General features: G+C 36.4%; 1 protein-coding gene across 5 annotated transcripts in view; it reads right to left on the bottom strand.

Annotated features, from left to right (window-relative positions):
- Positions 1-23,755, bottom strand: part of COP1 (COP1 E3 ubiquitin ligase) — a 273,591-nt gene that overhangs the window by 212,326 nt on the left and 37,510 nt on the right. For 4 of the 5 annotated variants that reach the window (XM_079916606.1, XM_079916607.1, XM_079916609.1 and 1 more), the window contains 4 exons: positions 23,086-23,145; positions 14,380-14,477; positions 8,079-8,155; positions 7,278-7,397 (listed from right to left, as the gene is read on the bottom strand). In XM_079916606.1, coding sequence (XP_079772732.1) covers positions 7,278-7,397; positions 8,079-8,155; positions 14,380-14,477; positions 23,086-23,145 — 355 coding nt within the window. The remainder of the gene's footprint in view (positions 1-7,277; positions 7,398-8,078; positions 8,156-14,379; positions 14,478-23,085; positions 23,146-23,755) is intronic. The other variant, XM_079916608.1, reaches the window with a different exon arrangement.

Here is a 23,755-nt window from a genome sequence, read left to right as displayed (position 1 = left end):
ACTGGTCTGTTCATATTTTCTATTTCTTCCTGATTCATTTTCAGAAGGTTGTGCATTTCTAAGGATTTGTCCATTTCTTCCAGGTTGTCCATTTTATTGGCATACAGCTGCTTGTAGTAATCTCTCATGATCCTTTGTATTCCTGCAGTGTCAGTTGTTACTTCTCCATTTTTCATTTCTAATTCTATTGATTTGAGTCTTCTCCCTTTTTTTCTTGATGAGTCTGGCTAATGGTTTATCAATTTTGTTTATCTTCTCAAAGAACCAGCTTTTAGTTTTATTGATCTTTGCTATTGTTTCCTTCATTTCTTTTTCATTTATTTCTAATCTGATCTTTATGATTTATTTCCCTCTGCTAACACTGGGGCTTTTTTTGTTCTTCTTTCTCTAATTTCTTTAGCTATAAGGTTAGGTTGTTTATTTGAGATGTTTCTTGTTTCTTAAGGTAGGATTGTATTGCTATAAACTTCCCTCTTAGAACTGCTTTTGCTGCATCCCATAGGTTTTGAGTCACTGTGATTTCATTGTCATTTGTTTCTAGGTATTTTTTGATTTCCTCTTTGATTTATTCAGTGATCTCTTCGTTATTAAGTAGTGTATTGTTTAGCCTCCACGTGTTTGCACATTTTACAGATTTTTTCCTGTAATTGATATCCAGTCTCATAGCGTTGTGGTCAGAAAAGATACTGGATACAACTTCAGTTTTCTTACATTTACCAAGGCTTGATTTGTGACCCAAGATATGATTTATCCTGGAGAATGTTCCATGAGCACTTGAGAAGAAAGTGTATTCTGTTGCTTTTGGATGGAATGTCCTATAAATATCAATTAAGTCCATCTTGTTTAATGTATCATTTAAAGATTATGTTTCCTTGTTTATTTTCATTTTGGATGATCTGTCCATTGATGAAAGTGGGGTGTTAAAGTCCCCTACTATGATTGTGTTACTGTTGATGTCCCCTTTTATGTGTGTTAATATTTGCCTTATGTATTGAGGTGCTCCTATGTTGGGTGCATAAATATTTACAATTGTTATATCTTCTTCTTGGATTGATCCCTTGATTATTATGTAGTGTCCTTCTTTGGCTCTTATAATAGTCTTTGTTTTAAAGTCTATTTTGTCTGATATGAGGATTGCTAATCCAGCTTTCTTTTGATTTACATTTGCATGGAATATCTTTTTCCATCCCCTGACTTTCAGTCTGTATGTGTCCCTAGGTCTGAAGTGGGCCTCTGGTAGACAGCATATATATGGGTCTTTTTTTTGTATCCATTCAGCCAGTCTATGTTTTTTGGTTGGATCATTTAATCCATCTACATTTAAGGTAATTATCAATATATATGTTTCTATTACCATTTTCTTAATTGTTTTGGGTTTGTTATTGTACGTCTTTTCCTTCTCTTGTGTTTCCTGCCTAGAGAAGTTCCTTTAGCATTTGTTTTAAAGCTGGTTTGGTGGTAATGAGTTTTCTTACCTTTTGCTTGTCTGTGAAGGTTTTAATTTCTCCATCAAATCTGAATGAGATCCTTGCTGGGTGGAGAAATCTTGGTTGTAGGTTTTTCTCTTTCATCACTTTAAAATGTCCTGCCACTCCCTTCTGGCTTGCTGAGTGTCTGCTGAAACAGCAGCTGTTAACCTTATGAAGATTGCCTTGTATGTTGTTTGTTGTTTTTCCCTTGCTGCTTTTAATATTTTTTCTTTATATTTAATTTTTTATAGTTTGATTAATGTGTCTTGGCCTGTTTCTCCTTGGATTTATCCTGTATGGGACTCTCTGTGCTTCCTGGACTTGATTAACTATTTCCTTTCCCATATTAGGGAAGTTTTCAATTATAATCTCTTCAAATATTTTCTCAGTCCCTTTCTTTTTCTCTTCTTCTTCTGGGACCCCTATAATTCGATTGTTGGTGCATTTAATGTTCTCCCAGAGGTCTGTGAGACTGTCCTCAATTCTTTTCATTCTTTTTTCTTTATTCAGCTCTGTAGTAGTTATTTTCACTACTTTATCTTCCAGGTCACTTATCCGTTCTTCTGCCTCAGTTATTCTGCCATTGATTCCTTCTAGAGTATTTTAAATTTCATTTATTGTGTTCTTCATCACTGTTTGTTTGCTCTTTAGTTCTTCTAGGTCCTTGTTAAACGTTTCTTGTATTTCCTCCATTCTATTTCCACGATTTTGGATCATCTTTACTACCATTATTCTGAATTCTTTTTCAGGTAGACTGCTTATTTTCTCTTCATTTGTTAGGTCTGGTGGGTTTTTACCTTGCTCCTTCATCTGCTGTGTGTTTCTGTCTTCTCATTTAGCCTAACTTACTGTGTTTGGAGTCTCCTTTTCGCAGGCTGCAGGTTCGTAGTTCCCATTGTTTTTGGTGTCCTCCTCCAGTGGCTAAGGTTGGTTCAGTAGGTTGTGCTTCCTGGAGGAAGAGACTAGTGCCTGTGTTCTGGTGGATAAGGCTGGATCTTCTCTTTCTGGTGGGCAGGTCCACATCTGGTGGTGTGTTCTGGGGTGTCTGTAACCTTATTATGATTTTAGGCAGCCTCTCTGTTAATGGGTGGGGCTGTGTTCCTGTCTTGCTAGTTTTTTGGCATAGGGTGTCCAGCACTGTAGCTTACTGGTCGTTGAGTGGAGCTAGGTCTTGCCGTTGAGATTGAGATCTCTGGGAGATTTCCACCATTTGATATTACGTGGAGCTGGGAGGTCTCTGGTGGACCAATGTGTTGAACTTGGCTCTCCCACCTCAGAAGCACATCCCTGACGCCTGGCTGGAGCACCAAGATCCTGTCATCCACATGGCTCAGATTAAAAGGGAGAAAAAAAGAAAGAAAGATGATGAAATGAAATGAAATAAAATAAAATGAAATGAAACAAAATAAAATGAAATAAGATAAAATAAATTTATTAAAATAAAAAATAATTATCAAAAAAGATTTAAAAAGTAATAAAAAAAAGAAAGAAGGGAGCAACCAAACCAAAAAACAAATCCACCAATGATAACAAGTGCTAAAAACTATACTTAAAAAAAAAGGGACAGACAGAACCATAGGACAAATGTTAAAAAGAAAGCTATACAGACAAAATCACACACAGAAGCATATGCATACGCACTCACACACACACACACACAAAATATATATATATATATATATATATATATATATATATATATATATATATCGCTGCTCCCAAAGTCCACCTCCTCAATTTGGGATGATTTGTTGTCTATTCAGGTATTCCACAGATGCAGGGTACATCAAGTTGATTGTGGAGATTTAATCTGTTGCTCCTGAGGCTGCTGGGAGAAATTTCCCTTTCTCTTCTTTGTTCGCACTGCTCCTGTGGTTCAGCTTTGGATTTGGCCCCGCCTCTGCGTGTAGGTCGCCTGAGGGTGCCTGTTTCCCGCTCAGACAGGACAGGGTTAAAGGAGCAGCTGATTCGGGGTCTCTGGCTCACTCAGGCTGAGGGGAGGGAGGCATATGGAATGCGGGGCAAGCCTGCGGCGGCAGAGGCCAACGTGACTTTGCACCAGCCTGAGACGTGCCGTGTGTTCTCCCAGGGAAGCTGTCCCTTGATCACAGGACCCTGGCAGTGGCTTGCTGCACAAGTGTGCTTGCACAAGGCTTCTTGGGGGCTGCAGCAGCAGCCTTAGCATCTCATCCCCATCTCTGGGTTCCACACTTTTAGCCGTGGCTCGCGCCCGTCTCTGGAGCTCCTTTAAGCGGTGCTCTTAATTCCCTCTCCTTGCGTACCAGGAAACAAGGAGGCAAGAAAAAGTCTCTTGCCTCTTAGGCAGGTCCAGACCTTTTCCAGGACTCCCTCCCGGCTAGCCATGGCACACTAGCCCCCTTCAGGCTGTGTTCACACAGCCAACCCCAGTCCTCTCCCTGGGATCCGACCGAAGCCGGAGCCTCAGCTCTCAACTCCCACCCATCCCGGGTTGAGCAGACAAGCCTCTTGGGCTGGTGAGTGCTAGTTGGCACCGATCCTCTGTGCGGGAATCTCCCTGCTTTGCCCTCTGCACCCCTGTTGCTGTGCTCTCCTCCGTGGCGCCGAAGCGTCCCCCCTCCGCCACCCACAGTCTCCGCCCACGAAGGGGCTTCTAGTGTGTGGAAACCTTTCCTCCTTCACAGCTCCCTCCCGCTGTGCAGGTCCCATCCCTATTCTTTTGTCTCTGTTTCTTCTTTTTTCTTTTGCCCTACCCAGGTACATGGGGGAGTTTCTTGCCTTTTGGGAGGTCTGAGGTCTTCTGCCAGCATTCAGTAGGTGTTCTGTAGGAGCTGTTCCACATGTAGAAGTATTTCTGATGTATTTGTGGGGAGGAACGTGATCTCCACGTCTTATTCTTCCACCATCTTGAAGTTCCTCTCTACTGTCATTTTAATAGCATTAAGGGAGCAAGACTGTTTGTTCAGTCTATCATAGAGAAGTATTTTTACATCACTTATCACTATGTGAAAATATTTACTTTAGTTTATCTCCTCAGCTACTCCACCCTATCCCCCCCAACACACACACACACACACACACACACACACACACACACACACACACACACACACATAGCAGAATCCTGTCTTTTCCACTACACTTAACACAACATCTAGCACACGGTAGATGCTAATAGAAAACTATGTTTAAAATCATAGGAGAGCCTTGGCAACAATTTTTGGGATATGACACCTAAAGCAAAAGCAAAAAAATCAAAAATAAACAAGTATGACTATATCAAACATACAAGCTTCTGCACAACGAAGGAAATGATCAACAAAGTGAAAATGCGACCAATGCAATGGGAGAAAATATTTGCAGATCATATATCTGATAAGAGGTTAATATCCAAAATACTGTATATAAAGAATTCATATAATTCAATAGCAAAAAACCCCCCAAATAATCCAATTTAAAAATGGGCAAAGGATTTTCCAAATAAGACATTCAAATGATCAACAGGTACATGAAAAGGTGTTCAACCTCACAACTCATTAGGGAAATAGAAATCAAGACCACAAGGAGGGAGATTCCCTGGCGGCGCAGTGGTTGAGAGTCCGTCTGCCGATGCAGGGGACACGGGTTCGTGCCCCGGTCCGGGAAGATCCCACATGCCACGGAGCATCTGGGCCCGTGAGCTATGGCCACTGAGCCTGCATGTCCAGAGCCTGTGCTCTGCAACGGGAAAGGCCACAACAGTGAGAGGCCCGCATACTGCAAAAAAAAAAAAAACCCACAAGGAGACATCACGTCACACAGGTTACAATGGCCACCATCCAAAAGACAAGAAAGAACAAATGCTGGTGAGGATGTGGAGGAAAGGAAACCCTTGTGCACTGCTGGTGGGAATGTAAATTGGTATAGCCACTATGGAAAATAGTATGGAGGTTCCTAAAAAAATTAAAAATAAAACTACCATATGATCCATCAATCCCATTTCTGGGTATATATCCAAAGGAAATTAAATTGCTATGTCAGAGCAATATCTGCACCCTCATGTTCATGCAGCATTATTTACAATTTCCAAGATATGTTAATAACCTAAGTGTCCATCAATGCATGATTGGATAAAGATGTGGTATATATACAATGGAATACTATACAGCCATAAAAAAGAAGGAAATTCTGCCACTTGTGACAACATGGATGGACTTTATGAGCAGTATAAATGAAGTAAGTCAGAAAGAGAGACAAGCACTACATGATCTCACTTACATGTGGAAGCTTAAAAGAAGAAAACAAAAAAACTAGAAACACCAAGCTCACAGAAAAATATCAGATTTGTGGTTACTAGAAGCAGGGGATGGGGGAATTGAATGAAGGTCAAGAAGCACAAACTTCCAGTTTTAAGATAAATAAGTACTGAGGATATGACATACAACATGATGACTATAGTTAACACTGCTGTAAAGTATATTTGAAAGTTGCTAAGAGAGTAAATCCTAAAAGTTCTCATCACAAGGAAAAAAACTTTTTCTTCCTCTTTTTTCTTGTATCTATATGAGATGATATATGTTAAGTAAATTTACTGTGGTAATCTTTCACAATATATGCATGAAGTCATTATGCTGTATACCTTAAACTTACACAGTGCTATATATCAATTACATCTCAACAAAACTGAAAGAAAAAAATAAATTAAAGGTAAAGTCCCCCCCACCCCCCCACCAAAAACACAGGAGAAATTCCCACCACAAAAAAGACACAGCATGGTAGACTCATTTTGGTCAGCTCAACCTCACCTACTCCTTCCTCCTCCTAAGAGATTCTCATTCTATTAAGTGGTATCCAGATCCAGGCTATGTTAATCAGAATCTATCCACAGAATTTTTTAAAATCAAGCTACAAAGCTCTTTTTCTTCTTTGATCAAAAAAACATAAATATAAAGGAGGAAGTACAGGTGACCACATTATCCGCCACATAATAAAAATCCGAGAAAAGAAAATCAGACCTGTCCTAAAGAAACAGTCATGAAAAGTAACAAAGAAAAACTCCCAACAACATTCAAGTATCTGATTTCATTTGCATATAGTCTCCAGAGAAGTGACGGTTCCAATCTTCCCAACATTTGGTTGTTAAGCTCTTCCTTTTTATGTGTGTAAGCTACTCAGTCCCTTATTCTGTCAATTTATATCCCATTTTTGTTTAAGCTAGGTCAGGTTGGGTATTTGCTTGTGCTAAGGTATATATTCTTTATAATGAAGCATACTCAATTCCTAACGAACACATGCAAATTCCCATTTTATATTGTTTACATTTATTTACCAGAAATAAATGCAATTTTTCATGTATTTAGATTCCATTACATGAAACAGAATATAATTTCTTTCCAGTTCCCATCTTTCTAAATACCCTTAGTTAAGCCACAGACTGCTGCTACTGCCAATCAACACCTGCTGGAAGGATTTTATGTAGGTAGAAATAATCACTGTTTTCTCCTCCAAATCCCATATGTGAAGAGGGGAAGATTCACTAGAAGAAAAAATAACCAATGTAATTGTTCCCTTTTAAAATGAAACTGTACTTTCTCATGATCTTAACATTCAGCTTTTGTTAATACAAACTGGCCATTGCCAGTAAGTTGTATTATAAGGAATTTGTTCTTTCTTTGAATTGAAAAAGGGGAACCTGTTAGAAGTGGTAGCTTGCAGATGTTTCTTATTGAATAAAACTGGATGGACTGAGTAATCCTACCCTATTATTTTTAAACATTTCTAGATCTTTTTCAATGCAACTGACAGAGCACCATTTAAAACAAAATTTTTTAAAGTTCAGGGGCCACTTACTGCTTCCAGTTGTTTCTTCTTCTGCACTAGTAACTCCAACATGAGGTTGACATTGGCCAAATCAAGATTATCTTGGTCAGTTCCCAACAAATCCTGAAATATTTGCCACCTGTGGCCATTCTAAAAACAAAGAAAAGAAGAAACACAACAACTTCCTAAGACAATTGTTTTAGAGAGTCAAAAATAAATGTTTGCTACTTCCTAATATGCTTATTAGATAACGTATCAAAAATAAACTATGACATTCCAACCTATTCCTTCCCCAGCTTGTGGCTCCCCAATGCCTTCTAATTATAATTTAATCACTATTTCTCCCCTAAATAAATTTAAACAATGGATATGAAAGGCATATTTAAGACATGTTAAGTCAGCATCTCTAAAGGTATAATTCTCTTCAAAATAAGTGCCTGGATTTTAATTACTTGTCTAACCATATTTGCAACTTTGTATTTGGTAAGGTATTAATTTAAGCTCATTTGCTTCAATAATTTGGGCTAATCCTCTTAAACTGAGAGTCTTTTTTTTCAAATTACCACCCATAGTTTCACCCTGCCATATAATTCTTCAAATGTAATGTATTACAAGCCAACTCTGACTCTATGTAATCTCACCAGACCTTTCAAAAGATAAGAGTAAATTTTAGACAATGCAGGTAAGAAAGTTCTTTATTGAATAGAATAATCTTAAATCTCCTTTAAGAAAAATCAATAATATGCTAAGCTTTAATACCTAATTAATATTAAACCAATAAAAACAGCAAATTGAGATTTATTAAAAATAGTAGTAAGAGTTGAAACATACGGTGCTACTCACTGAGTGGTCCAATTTGAACCTCTTTTCCTCAAATCTTTGCTTCTGTTTGAGAATGAGCTCATTCACTGAAAACAGAAACAAAACAAAAAGCACACAAAATCTATATTTTTATTAAATGTATCGTCCAATTGTTCTGTTTACATGGATTCTATTTAACTTTAAAAAGTCCCAAACCTTAAAAACTGCTAAGCAGAAAATGCTAAGTTTTTATTTTACTTCAAATTAGAAACAGTTTTGCCGCAGCTACTACTACTACAACTACTATTATTACCACTACTATTATTACGAGAGGAGACTTCTTCAGAATATGTACTTTCTCTTACATGTCTCAATGATGACACTATCAGCACTTGGAGAAAGACAAGTCTTCACTGTATGAGATCGTCCCATGCTCTACAGGGTAACTGGCCGATTCTATGAGGTAGGCACTAAAGATTTTTATTTGTTGTTCTTTTTGTTTGTGACTTTTCCATAAATTTCATGGCAAACACTGTCAGTTACCTATTCATAAACCATTCTAAGCTTTTTTAAAAATAAAAATAGGATTTTTTTCCAAATGTCAGAATGCCAACTGTCACATACTTTCAGAGAGGCTAGATCCTTCACTGGCCCCATGGTATGAATCTTGACTAACCTAAGCCAATCTAGTCATACACTCTTGCCAGCAATTGACGGAGGGTTAACTATGTGACCTAATTTTGACCAACGAAGGGTATGCTGTCTTTCAGAAGAGAAGGATAGAAGAAAACAAGTTCTTTTTCTCCCTTCATTAAGGGATGATGTCTGGAACTGCTTAAAGCCATCTTGCAATCTTGAGGGGAGCTAGCCAAAGAACCAACACATCTGCTGGAGACAGAAGGCCAGAAAGATGGAAAGAACTTGATAATATCACTGAGATACCAACTTAACCAATTCTAAAAATTCTTTTTGTATAAATCAATACATTTTCCTTAATGTTCAAACCACTTTTAATTGGATTCTTTTGTGTTTAACACCCAATTGATAAAAAAAATAAACTGATAAAGAAAAGGACAACTAGCACTAAGCTTGTTACCTTATTAGCCTTTAATTTATAGACATTATCCTATGGGTTATTCTTCACATTTTAGAGATGAGGGAATATTAGAAAGAGCATAAGGAAGTTACTCATGGTGACATACAATACAAGACAGAGCTGGGAAACAAACCCAACTATCTAATACTTCCCACTATACCACAATCTACTACAAATATTTTCGAACAAATCAGAGAGGTTCCAGGGCCACACTAGGAGCCAAGCTTTAAAGATTAAGTAAGACTCAACCTAAGTAAGACTTAATCCAAGACTCAAGCAACTCAGAGTAGGAAGAGAAATATATGTGATGCAGCAGTTATAATATGATAATCAGTACTATCATTGAAATAGATTTTAAAAGAACAAAGGACAAGGATCAATTAAAATATTAACAAGCAGGCTTCACACAGAAGGTGACATTAGAACTGGGCCATAACAGGCACACAGGGACTTACTAAACAGGACGAAAAGTGGAAAAGAACTCACATTAAGGGTGTGTGGGGGGAATTCCCTGGCTGTCCAGTGGTTAAGACCCAGCGCTTTCACTGCCATGGGCCTGGGTTCAATCCCTGGTCAGTGAACTAAGATTCCACGGCCAAAAAAAATGGTGTGTACGTGGAGGGGGTAAAGTCATCAAATACCAGGATATAAGATGATTTAAAATCAATATAGCTGAAACACAGGATCAGAGTGATTTTGTCAGTGATTAACAGGGGCTAAGAACTAAGGCTGGAACTATAGACAGATCAGAGCCTGATTCTGAGGAGTCTGTTATCTCACAAGCAGTTGTTATTATAATCCAGGGAAGAAAGGAGAGAACTTGAAATAACGTAGTGGGAATAAACAGGAGTGTGTGAATAAGAATTTAATGTTTCAGTTACAGAATTAGCTATTTAAATAAAAATTGTAACTTAAATAATTGTAATACTTAAATATGTACACCACATTGGATTTTACCAAGAAATCTCATATACCACTGAACGTGAATATTCTATATCCATAATTATAATTCTCTGGATCCTTATAATAGCCATAGTACTAAGAACAAACAATGCCTTTCTAGTGCTAAAGCTTTCATTCTAGCAATTGTCTTTTCAGAGGCAGGATAGTATAGTAAAAGCACATACTCAAGCCAGACTGCTTAGGACCAAATCCCAATTCCGCCACTTACTGGCTGTAGAACTTTACACAAGTTACTTGACTTCTCTGTGCTTTAATTTCCTCGCTGGAGGAATGAGGATGACAACAATTACCTATGTCATAGGACTGAGAATTAAATGAGTTAACTCACATAAAGCACCTGGGAAAGCACTTGGCAGTAGTAAAGACGTTATGTGAGCTGCCTACATCTTTTTAAACAAGGATTTTAAATTTTGCGTGTACGTTACCTTTTACATTAAAGAATAAGAGGGTCATTCATTAGAGAGATAAAAATATTCAATTTGCAAATTTTATACACAGAGAACACTAGAAAAGAGATTGCTGGGGGGTGGGGGGCGGGGGTTGGTAGCTGGAGAGAGATCATGCATCATGGAGGGACTGGGAGAGCTAAGCCTTGGCAAGAGTGTAGGAGAGCAACTGCAGAGGTGGGAGGAGAGACACCCCCTCACCCCACATGAGCCTTCCAGGATCAGGAGAGAGAAAGAGAGCTCTCAAGACCAAGGGGATAGAAAGGTGAAGAGTGAGAGTGAGCCTTTTTTCGGGGGGGGCGGGGGTAGAGAAAGAAGAAAAACGAGGGACTTTACTGTAGTGCTTAGGGCATGAAAGGAAAAATCAAAATATCTGTCTTGACAAAAAAGCGCATGACTCTAATGACCAGAAAAACCTTATCCTACTTGAGTGTTTAGCTTCCAATTCTTTGCTTTCATTAAAAGTGAAGAAAGGAGTGGACTTGTTAACTAATAGGGTATTAAAAAATTTTTTTTGACTAAGTAAGTGCTTTTATTGAAGCACATAATTCAGAAGGAGATCAAAGAACTAAGTGATGTAGCAGGAGCAAAGTTCCTTCAATCCCCATCAAATTATTTATGTAAGCAAAGTTTCTCATGATTTACCCTTTCAAAAATAAAAAGGAAAAATCTTAAACTTACATAATATTATATGTCAGTTATATCTCAATTTTTTAAAAAGCTGTGATGATCCTAAATAAATAAATAAAAAGAATACAAATGAAACTGAGTCCTTGTCCTAGTAATAACCACAAATGGCAATGGAACTAATTGAGGACACCATCACACATTAAGCAGCCGATTTTCAATAAATTTTTATGTCTAATACTTTATAAAATTTGTAAATATTTATTTGATCAATTGCATGTCTAATAATTACAATAACAACTCAGATAAAACATTTAAGATTTTTAAAATACTTAATATAAAATTATGTTCAAAAGAAACTTCAAGGTCTATAAGTTCTATTTTCTGTTACAGAAAAGTATGACAGATAAATCAATAAGAATTTCAAGCATGAAATATATTATATAAGGATAAAATTATGTGAGCAATATGCAATTTAAGAATAAGTTCAAAGAGACAAAGAATGAAATTTCCCATTGTTAATGAAAAGTATTTATTTTTGAATCAATGATAAGTATCAAATCACTATACTATTCAGATTCTACTGGATATATTTTAAAAAGAGATAAAGCTTATTTTTAAATAACCATATTTACAATACTCCTAAAATTATATCCTTTACAAACACTTAAATTATAAAGAAAAAATGTGGATGCTCATTTAAAATGTGGCATCAATGTGGGAAGAAGTACATTATTTTTCAGAATTTTTATATGGGTCACCCAAGCAAAAAGGTTTGAAGACCACTGCTACAGAAAATGGGTAGCCCAGCCCTCTATCCATGACTAAGGTAAACGTAAAGCATTAAAAGTGAAGGGTCCTAACCTAGCAATAAAAAAGGTGCAAGTCTACCTAGAACACTTCAGAATCATAGAACTTATACTTTTTTCACCATGCTCAAGAGGAAATCTGAAATTACTTTTAAAAGGTTCAAGGTCTTTTTAATCCAACCAAGAACTACAGGCACTATACAAATCATGTAAATCAGACTAAAACAATGGGAATAGTTTTTTCAGTACAGAAAAAACAAATGATATTCCACTTTCAGAAATAGATCTCAGTAGCATCCTGAGTGCATGGGAACCAAAGGATTTGACCATCACTGTACAAAGCTAAAGACTGGAAAGGGTGATGGGCAGTAAAACAGAAACAGATGTATCAGGATGAAATGTTATTTCTATGGCTGACATAAATAATCACACTGGAAGCTGCACTATAATTAAAAAATTTCAGATATGGGCATAAAACACACTCCAATTACCCAAAACCAAAAATTTTTATCCATATAAAGAGAAGGTTAAAAACACTTCTCTGGTGGTCCAGCAGTTAAGACTCCACGCTCCCAATGCAGGGGGCCCAGGTTCAATCCCTGGTCAGGGAACTAGATACTGCATGCCACAACTAAGAGGCCACATGTCGCAACAAAGACCCCGTGTGCGGCAGTGGGGATCCCTTGTGCCACAGCTAAGACCTGGCACAGCCAAATAAATAAATAAATAAATATTTTTTTTAAAAAACTGTATCATTGACAAGATAATTTCTAGCTTAGGAAATCAGTAATTATGACTTCTATTCACTGAATATATACATTTGAGAATATATAAAGTATGAAATTACTTTACATCTTAGGGCTGTATTTTCATATTCCTTCCATATCAGTATAATGGTGTTCTCTCTCTCTCTCTCTCTCTCTCTCTCTCTCTCTCTCTCTCTCTCTCCTCTCTCTCTCTTTCTCTCTATCTCACTATTTAGAAATTCACATAACAGAATTTGGACTCATTAAATTTGGTAAATATCAATACCAAAATCTTCAGACCACTGGATTCCTTTCTGTATTTAACCATTCCAAAAGAAGAAGTAATTTTCGAAAGTTATGACAACTCATAGAAGAGTGATTCTAGATGCACAAAGCAGCATCAATCCATGTTTGTGAGTTCACGGACAAAGGGTTCTGCTTTGTGGGACTTTGGTTTCCATTTCACCTAACTTAGCTCATGAAGTCCAGTCCCACAGAGTATCATACCACTCAGTGTTTCTTCTTTTCCTAAGTTCATTCTCCTAGTTTGCCACAAGACTTTATCTACCTAGAAGAACTTGGTATTCCAACAGAAAATCTTCAAAATATTTCCTTCAGAGTTCATTTCTGCTATGCAATCATTTGATGATTTTCCTGTATGAAAATATATTGGATTGTACTGAAGAGTGAAAGAGAAAAAAGGATTGAAGCCAATGTAATTTTAGAGCAGAGATAAAAAAGGAAAGCCATGGCTGAAAAGGTTCCAATTCATGATGTATTATAAACCACCAAACAAATCAAACTGCAACCAAAGCACTGGCAAGTCAGAATCTAATACACAAGTAGACACCACATCCTTAACTCTGAGTGTGTTACTCTTTAGAATGAAGAATTATCCTTTCTGATATACATATCCAGTAGTGCCCTACTTCATGTCTACCCATACCTGAAAATTAATCTTTGGAAAATTAATCTTCATTTCCAAAAACTCAAACTAAAGATTTTCCACAATATCTTAGGCTTTTCAACATGTAGAATTTTTAGATTTTTCATAATTGGCCTCTAACTAGATACTATTTCCAATCACTTACCATTTACCTTAAGGGTTCCCTGTTTGTGCCTCTCTTCTCCAGTCACCATTCTTCCCTCAAAAATTCCATATCCATTGTCTTTCTTTCCCCAGTTTTACTTTTCAATCACCTCCCCAGGTGACAGACTCTCTTCCTCCATCTAGGAGTCCTCACATACAAGTTTTATCTCCCTTCCGCCTCTCCATTAACCTTTTCCTCCATTGCTTCTCACTTCTGCCCCAGAAGTAGAAACAACAGGAATGCACAACATGATATACAGACAGGTATCTGGAACTCTGGCATTCTCCTTTAGCCTCACATTCTGTCCAGCCATCAATGTAAGAATCTAAGAGTTGTACCAGTCAATTTTTTTTTTAATGAAACTTAAATATAATATGATATGGTACATATGGTATAGAATCAATGTCACAACCCGGGGAAGACTGGGAAAAGCACCCTGCTGAGTAGGAGAGACTGCTTACCTCTAAGCTACGTTCTCTAAATAAATTAGTGCTAACACACCCTTTTGGGAACTAAATATTTTTAAAAATTAAAAATCATTCCAAAGACTCACCCAAGAAATTAGGATACAGATGGTCAATATTATCCACAACATAGTTACACTTGGGACATCTATTATTGTCCTCCAAACTCTGATGAATACACTTGTAGCTATAAACAAGAGAAAAAATAAAATAGCTTGATTAAATCAGTGATAAATTAATAAACTAGTCACAAAATAATGCCTATTAGTTTTCTATTCCTCATTTTCAACATAAGTTATCTAGCAGTTACCAAATTTATTTCAGCTTATACTTTTATATTAGAAGATACATAGGGCATTTATTAGATAATAGTATACAAAAGTTGTTTAAAAATATTATTTAAAAATAAACTCAAATAACAAGCCTACTAGATATAAAATTTTAAAAGATATACTAACTTTTAAGTTTATGCAATTTAAACAGTATATAACAACACCAAGAAAAACAAATGCCTGTAATTTAGTTAAGCAAACAGACTATCTGTATCCTTGGAGTGCTGATATCCTCAATACAAAAAGAGCTCATTCAAATGAAAAGAAAATAAGAGAAGAACAGAAATATCAGCAAGACAAAAATTAGTCATTAAGCATGGGAAATCATCACTTTCATTAGGATGAAAAATTGATTTAAAATTATATATTAGTTTTTACCAATCAGAATAGAAAAATAAAGAAAAAACTGTCAGAGTTAAGGAGTACATGTAGATATGAATAATTTCATGCACTGCTGCAGGAACTGCCATTTTCTAGAAGGCAAGTTGTATGGAAAAACTTAAGGCTGTGTATCCTCTTTCATGTAGTGATTTTACTTCTAGGAATTTATCCTATGGAAATAAGCAGATATATATATGTAGAAAGATGTCCCATTCAAAGTTATCTGTAAATAGCAAAATAAATTAGAAGCAACCAAAACACTAGGAAATTGATTACATAAATTTGTAAACATCAATCCAATGCAATGTATACAGCCAATAAAAGTCACACTGTAATATGTAACTATACACCATGAAAAATAATCTAATAACTATTTATAGGTACAGCTGGAGAAATATGATTATGAGAAATTTTTGCCTTCTTAGATTATATATTTCTGTAATGTTTGTTTTTTTACAATTGTGTATTGTCTTATAAAAAAAAACTTTGAAAATGTCATTCAACTAACCCCAGAGAAATATCAAATCGATATTAGGAAAAAAGTCACTATATAATTATGTTAGTAAATAAAAATAACCTCTAACACAGTGGATACAATTCCATTTGTTTTAAAAAATTATGTACGTGTACAGTTTTTAAAACTCTTAAATTGTATTTATTAAACTGTAGTTTGATTTACAATATTGTGTTAGTATCAGATGAACAGCCTCAGATTCTTTTCCATTATAGGTTATTACAAGGGATTGAATATAGTTCCATGTGCTTTATGGCAAATCCTTGCTGTTTATATATTTTATATATAGTAATGTATATCTGTTAATCCCATAGTCCTAATTTATCACTCCCCTCTGGTAATAAGTTTGTTTTCTAGGTCTGTCAGTCTGTTTCTGTTTTGTAAGTTAGTTGATTTGTATTATTTTTTTAGATTCCCCATATAAGTGATATAATATTTGTCTTTCTCTGCCTGACTTACTTCCTTTGTATTATAATCCCTAGGTCCATCCATGTTGCTGCAAATAGCAATATTTCACTCTTTTTAATGGCTAATATTCCACTGTATATATACCACATCTTCTTTATCCATTCATCTGTTGATGGACATTTAGGGTGCTTCCGTGCCTTGGCTATTGTAAATAGTGCTGCTATGAACATTGGGGTGTACGAACCTTTTTGAATTAACAGTTTCCTCCAGATATATGCCCAGGAGTGGGATTGCAGGGTCATATGGTAACTCTATTTTTAGTTTGTTTGTTTGTTTGTTTGTTTTTGCGGTACGCAGGCTTCTCACTGTTGTGGCCTCTCCCATTGCAGAGCACAGGCTCTGGACGTGCAGGCTCAGCGGCCATGGCTCACAGGCCCAGCCACTCCGCGGCATGTGGGATCTTCCCGGACCGGGGCACGAACCCGTGTCCCCTGCATCGGCAGGCGGACTCTCAACCACTGCGCCACCAGGGAAGCCCTGATGTGATTTTAAATGAAATTTTTTTTTTTTTTTACTTTCTCTGATATTTCATTGTTACTGTACAGAAATGGAACAGATTTCTGTATATTGATCTTGTATCCTGCACCTTGCACAATTCATTTACTAGTTCTAATCGTTTTAGCCACAGCAGCCAGACAAGAAAAAGAAATAAAAGGTATCCAGATTGGAAGGGAAGAGGTAAAACTGTCATTGTATGCAGATGACATGATACTCTATATAGAAAATCCTAAAGATTCCACACAAAAACTGAAAGCATTTAAATGTGAACATTTAAAATAAACCGAAAAAGACATTCACCATAATGTTAACAGTATGTGCCACTGGGTAATATAATTATGGGAAACTTTTTCTTTGTAGGTGTCTACAAGTTTCTATAGTAAACATGTACTGCTCCTAACAATCAGGAAAAAAAATTACTTCTAAGAAATTTAAAGGGTGATTTACATATAAGATGATTCCTAAAAAGACAGTAACTCTTTTATCCTGTGTCCAAATTACTATAAATTTGCTTCAGCTTCATAAACTGAAGCAGATTTTTATATCTACCTACTTCCCTCCACCTTATCAAAACAAAATGCTACATCCATCAGGTTGCTCTGTTCTAGTTATCATCTACTTTCTCATCTCACATTTGTTACTTGCAAGACAAGCAAAAAGAAGGACATTATAGGGAATCAATGTAGCGAGGTCTTTGGCACAGTACAGGGGCCCAAAGATTAAACACCTGGCATATAACAGGTACTCAAATATTACATACAGAACAAATGACTTGCACAGTGTTCCAGAAACAATATCTTCAGCTCCTGCAACTATGACAAGGCTAGGAATACCACATTACCAAAAGATAGGCTCCATATCTGAGAGGAAACTTCCTACATGGAAACTTCAATGAAAGAAATAACATTCTAAATTTTTTTTTCATTTTATTGCAAGGGAAAAGCATAAAGAAGATATGTAAATACAATAGATTAAGAGCTCCAACATGGGAACATTTATAGTCTGCTTAGGGGAAAAGGAAATGAGTTAATATTACCAGAATACATGACAAGATTTAATCCTTTAAAAAAAAAACCTGCAGGGAATTCCCTGGCAGTCCAGTGGTTAGGACTCAAGCAGTGCTTTCACTGCCATGGCCCAGGTTCAATCCCTGGTTGGGGAACTACTACCCCACAAGCTGTGCTGTGCAGCCAAAAAAAAAAAACCTGCAAGTTCAAATAAAGCAAGTCATGAAGGAGAGACTATGAGAGGGTTATTAAAGACAGGAGACAGGGATTGACAGATAAGCAGAAGAAGGACATTTGGAGTTTTAGCAAATGGCTTTTGAAAAGAAATGGTAGTCAGAAAATGAGCAAATAAAATGACAAGAAAAACAAGCTAAATTGTTAAGCCAGATAAAGAGTTTGTCAATATACAAGAAATTATTCCTGAATCCAATAGAACATTCTCCTCTCCCTTCTTCAGCATCCTAATCATATCCCTTGTCAGTAAGCTTACTACCATACCATCCTCTCTTAGAAGAAAAAGATAGTCTAGGACACAACCAGAAGGAACTGTCCTCAGAAACAGAAGCTCAAATGACTTTTCTGCATTGTACTTGATAATAACCATCTATACTATAAAATTTAAATGAATCAAATGACACGCCACTGTATAAAACTGCAGTGATAACAAGATGCATCAAGTTTATTTTATAACATCTATTGCCTCACTACCACCTTGGGTAGACCCTCCCTAGTCTGAGAAATAGTAACTGTCTTATTCTGTACTTAATCCGTGTATTTGTTTGTCAGCCCCTCTTCTGTTTGCTCATTAAAAGCAGAGATTTGTTTTACTCATCTCTGTACCCTCAATATCTAGCACAATATCCTGTTAAAGAGCTGGAACTCAATAAATTCTGAATGCATGAGAAAATAGATATAACCAAAAAAGAAACGTACTTCTTCTGCCTTCTGGGTCATATAAAACACTGCGAGAAAGTCTCAATACAGTAACTCTAATTCATTCTCACTCATCTATCTCCTTGACCATCACCAGCCCAAATGCAATGTTTTGGATTCCAAAAGAAGAGTATATGCCTAAACTAGTGATCAAAATAGGTGGGCAAAAAGAGATAAGAAGGATATATATTTTGGGTCTACCTGAGAAATTTTCAATAGCTACTCACACTGCAACTCTTAAAAAAATTTATTCAGTACCACAGTGTGCTAACGGTACCTATGTCCCCTGATAAGTGTAGATCAGACCACAAAGAATGAATATTCCTCCACAGATGTATACAGTTGCTCTGTTTCTTCTATTAAGTATATACCTACCTACAAAATATAATTGATTTTTCTGTCTGTGTCAACAGGGATGAGTAGATACAGAAAACTGAATAATTAGAAAATTCTCAAAAAAGAAGGAACTATAAAAAGAAAAGAAAAAAAAATCAGTACCAGTGGTTCTATATAAGAACCAGGTACAAAAAAAGACTAATAGTAAGGTATGAGGTGATGGATTAGTCAAAAGTCCCAAAAGGCAAACTGACACCCAGGCTTGATCACAGGTATGCTGCAAGATGACAACACTGAGGGACCCTGTTAATTATAACTAGTTTCTATTGAAGCAAACAGTAAATCAGGAGCTGACGTACATGAGGTCTGAGAAGCAGAGGGCAGGGGACAAGCTGGAGGCAGCAAAGGGGAAAGAAAAAGAGCAAACCTTACCTCTATGTCATACAGAAGCCAGATTTTTAAAATTATATCATTGAGTTTCAGTTAGATTATAGCTAATAGCAGGCTCACTGCGAAGTGGGAATGATTTAAAGTGAAAGAACTTCCCGCTATAATGTCTCCAACCTGTTACTAGGAAAGACTTATCATTTTTAAGTGGGACAAGGAATAAACAGTTGATGTGGCCCAATTTGATTTAGTGTTAATAATCTGGATGGAGCCTTGAAGTGGTATTCTGCTTGGCTCCAGGTAACCAGCCAGGGTTCAACTTAGCAAACAGTTGATACAACAGGCTACTGTTAATGACTGAAGTTCCACAGGCCTCTCATGTCTCACCGTAAATAATTAAGAGCTTTTGCTTTCAACAAAAGAACAAAATGTCTCACAGTTCATCAAGCCTGGCAATGGGACTGTCAGCTTCCAGGTTTATTGGCTCCTACCAATGTTATCATCCCTATCCTACCAACACCTGCTTTCTGGTAGGTATTTTAAAACACAATCACAGGGACTTCTCTGGTGGCACAGTGGTTAAGAATCTGCCTGCCAATGCAGGGGACACGGGTTCGATCCCTGGTCCGGGAAGATCCCACATGCCGCAGAGCAACTAAGCCTGTGCGCCACAACTACGGAGCATGCACTCTAGAGCCCGCGAGCCACAACTACTAAAGCCCGCACCGTAGAGCCTGTGCTCCACAACAGGAGAAGCCACCACAAGTGAGAAGCCTGCGCACCACAATAAAGAGTAGCCCCCACTCGCCACAACTAGAGAAAGCCTGCGCACAGCAACGAAGACCCAACGCAGCTAAAAATAAAAAAATAAATACTTTTTTTAAAAAAACACGATCACATCAGAGTGTAACAAAGTAACTTGAATTGTAACAAAGATCTAACCTTTATTTTTATTTAAAGGTAAAAAGAAGGTATTTAAGAAACCAACGAACTAAACTCACACCATGAAGATTACAGGACTCACTGAAAAGGCCCGGCCTGTCTAGTTATAAAGTCAATTAGTAATTTATTGTACTTCACAACATACTGAAGCAAGATCATTGAACTGATTCAGCAGACTCTTAAGCTTTTTTAAATGCCACAGTGAATATGTTAGACAAGGGCAGTTAGGAAAAATGGAAACCTCACTTTACAATCTGTTTCACACTTCAACACCTTCAAATCTATGAAAGAAGAGAAGTGAAAGGGTAGGAAGACAATGGGGGTTGGGGGCCAGAGAGCAGAAGAAGATGATATATTGACTGACTTGACAAAGGTAAGTTTTAGACCCAGACCTAGATTCCTGGTCCACCAACTTCAAGAACTTGCTCTTTTAGCTTTATATCAGTAGTTCTCAACTAAGGGCTACTTTGTCCTCTAAGGGATATCTGGCAATGGTTGGAGACATTTTTGGTTGTCACAACTTGGAGTAAAAGAGTTGTTACTGGGTCACTACAGAAGCCAGGGATACTGCTAAACAATCTAAAATACCAAGGACAGCTACCCACAACAAAGAATTATCTGGTCTAATATGTCAATACTACCAAGGTTGAGAAAGCCTACCATAAATCACCCAATTTTCCAGAATAATCAAAACCCAATGTCTCTAAGAGAAGTATATGATTTCCTATGGAATGCTAAGGTGCTGGATCAATTAATGGACCAAAGAGAACACTACTGCTAAACAATCAGCCTGAAAAGACCAAGCCCATACATGTGTCAAGACCCACATGACCAGAATTTCAGTAGCAATATATAGAAGAAAGTGATTCACAAATGATAATAATGTAAATGCAATATATACCAGGAAATAAAAATTATTTAAGAAGGCAAGATGGCCTTTTTTAAAAAACCAACAAAAAGATTCTGAAAGAATACACAGTCACTTCTTACCAGAGATAATCTTTGAGAAAGTAGAAAAGAAAGGCTAGGGGAAAGGAAACATTTACATTTCATATTATACCTTTCTGTACAATGAAAGTTTTTATAGCCAACAGTATACATTGTTCTTATCATTTTAATAACTTTTGTTTTAATAAAGGACATAGATAATGCAAGCTAAGGAAGCTATTTTTATTCTAAAATTTCTTTCTAAATGACTGGCAGATTGGATATACCTATCAACAAAGCACTGCACTCCAGATCAAACTAAAGGACTTACAAACTGGTGACAATACTCGTCTTCACTAATGGATATCAACCTACCAGATATCATATTCAACCTCAGTATAAAATTGTGGGTCTAACTTCAACATGAATTAGAATAATAAGATATATTAGAACACAACAGAAATACTAAACAAAGAGGGTGAATAATTTAGGGAGATGACTGACTGCAAGTAGAATATACCACCTCCAATCAAATAAATAGGTAAATAAACTAAAGGAATTAAACATACACAAATTACATACCCATTAGGATGACCACTATTAAAAAAGAACAGAAAATAACAAGTGTTGGAAAGGATGTAGAAAATTTGGAACCCTGTGCACTGTTGGTGGGAATGTAAAATGGTACTGCAGGTATGAAAAACAGTATGGAGGTTCTGCAGAAGATTAAACACAGATGTACCATATGATCCAGCAATTCTGCTTCCAGGTATATACTTGAAAGAACTGAAAGCAGGATTTCAAAAAGCTATTTATACACCAATGTTCAAAGAAACATTATTAACAATAGTTAACAGCTGAAAGCAATGCAAGTGTCCATAGAGAGAAGAATGCACAAACAAAATATGATATATATGGTCATCCCTCAGTATTCACAGTGAATTGCTGTCAGGACCCCCATAGATACCAAAATCCAAGGATGCTCAAGTCCCTTATATAAAATGGTGTACTATTAGCATATAACCTACTGTACATCCTACTGTATACTTTAAATCATCTCTAGGTTACTTATAATAATTAATACAATGTAAATGCTATGTAAATAGTTGCCGGTGAGCTGCAAATTCAAGTTGTGCTTTTTGGAATTTTCTGGAATTTTTTTTCAAATACTTTGGAACCGTGGTTGGTTGAACCACAGATGCTGAACCCGCAGATACAGAGGGCCAACTGTATATGCAATGGAATGTTATTCAGCCTCAAAAAGGAAGGAAATTTTGACACATGCTACAACATGGATAAAACTTGAGCACACTCTAAGTGAAATAAGCTAGTCACAAAAGACAGATACTGTTTGATTCCATTTATATGAGGTATCCAGAGTAGTCACATTCACAAAAAGTAGAATGGTGATTGACAGAGGTTGGGATAAGAGGGAAATGGCACTTGTTTAATGGGTATAGTTTCAGTTTTGCAAGATAAAAACATTCTGGAGACTGATTTGCACAACAATGTTACAATACTCAATACTACTCCACTTAAAAATGGTTAAGATGGTAAATGTTAAGTATATTTTATCACAACTGAAAATCTTTTAAAATATACAGATTAGCATGACATATAACCTAAAGACAGCACTGAGCAAAGTGTTAAAGAACACAGAACTTTTTAATCCTCTAATATCCTTTTCCAATGACCTTCCACCCTGCTTTAATGGCCCTCGCATCTATCCGCCACAAGTGAGTTAAAGGTGCTTCATGCTTCATCCTAATTACCCAGCACCCCCCAATTTCCTAAAACAGCAGTCAAAGCTCTTTAAACAATTAAGAAACCTAAAAGTTTATTATTATAGTTTCATCTATAAGGCTGATAGTAAATCTAAGTATTTCACAGAAATTATACCAGCAACCACATGTTTGCCTTGAGCTCTCAAACCTGTAAAGGTGTATCGGTCAAGGAAATATGATTCAAAATAACCAACAGTAGCTTTAAAAGCATAACTTCTCACTGGCTACATTTACACACAAGTTAAAAATTGCCAAAAGACAATGTCACTAAATTAAATCATCTTACCAAAAGCTGTGGCCACACTTCGTCATGTATGCTTCCTCAATCATATCAAAGCAGATAGGGCTAAAAACAGAATAGAAAAATAATTAATACATTTTTTTAAGTAGAGTGATTACAAATTGGAAAAAGTCAGTAACAATACCAACAAAATCATATTTCAATACATAGCTAAGTCTTCAAACTTTCTACTGATGAGATGAAATTTCTATTGAGCTGAATGAACGTTAGGGGACTGCTGGTAAAATGACAATTTGTTCAAGATGGCCCTAAGCACCATCAAGTTCTAAGATGAATTAAATGAATAATTTAACTGACTCCAATACTTTACCCTGACCATAAATTTTGATAGTATAATGCAATCACGAGTGCTTAAGTTCTACCATCTTTTTCAATCATCCCTGGTACAAAACCATCTAAATGCTCTATTTCCTATCTCAAAGAAAACGAATTTTCTGAGTGAAAAATTTAGTTCCAATCTCAATAACTCTTCTAGGTAGTGAAGATGCTAATGATAACTAATACTTAACACAAACTATGCATGTCCATTAAAACAATGACATATATTAACTCACTTAATCCTTTCAACAGCATAGGTACCTACCTATTACTAGACCCACTTTATAGGTAAGGAAATTGAGACACAGAATGTTAAAAGTCACACAGCTAGGAAGTA

The sequence above is a fragment of the Stenella coeruleoalba genome (genome assembly GCF_951394435.1).
Source record: "Stenella coeruleoalba genome assembly, chromosome: 1".
NCBI lineage: Eukaryota > Metazoa > Chordata > Mammalia > Artiodactyla > Delphinidae > Stenella > Stenella coeruleoalba.
The sequence above is the reverse complement of the archived record's forward strand: the minus strand, read 5'-3'. Positions and strand labels throughout refer to the sequence as shown.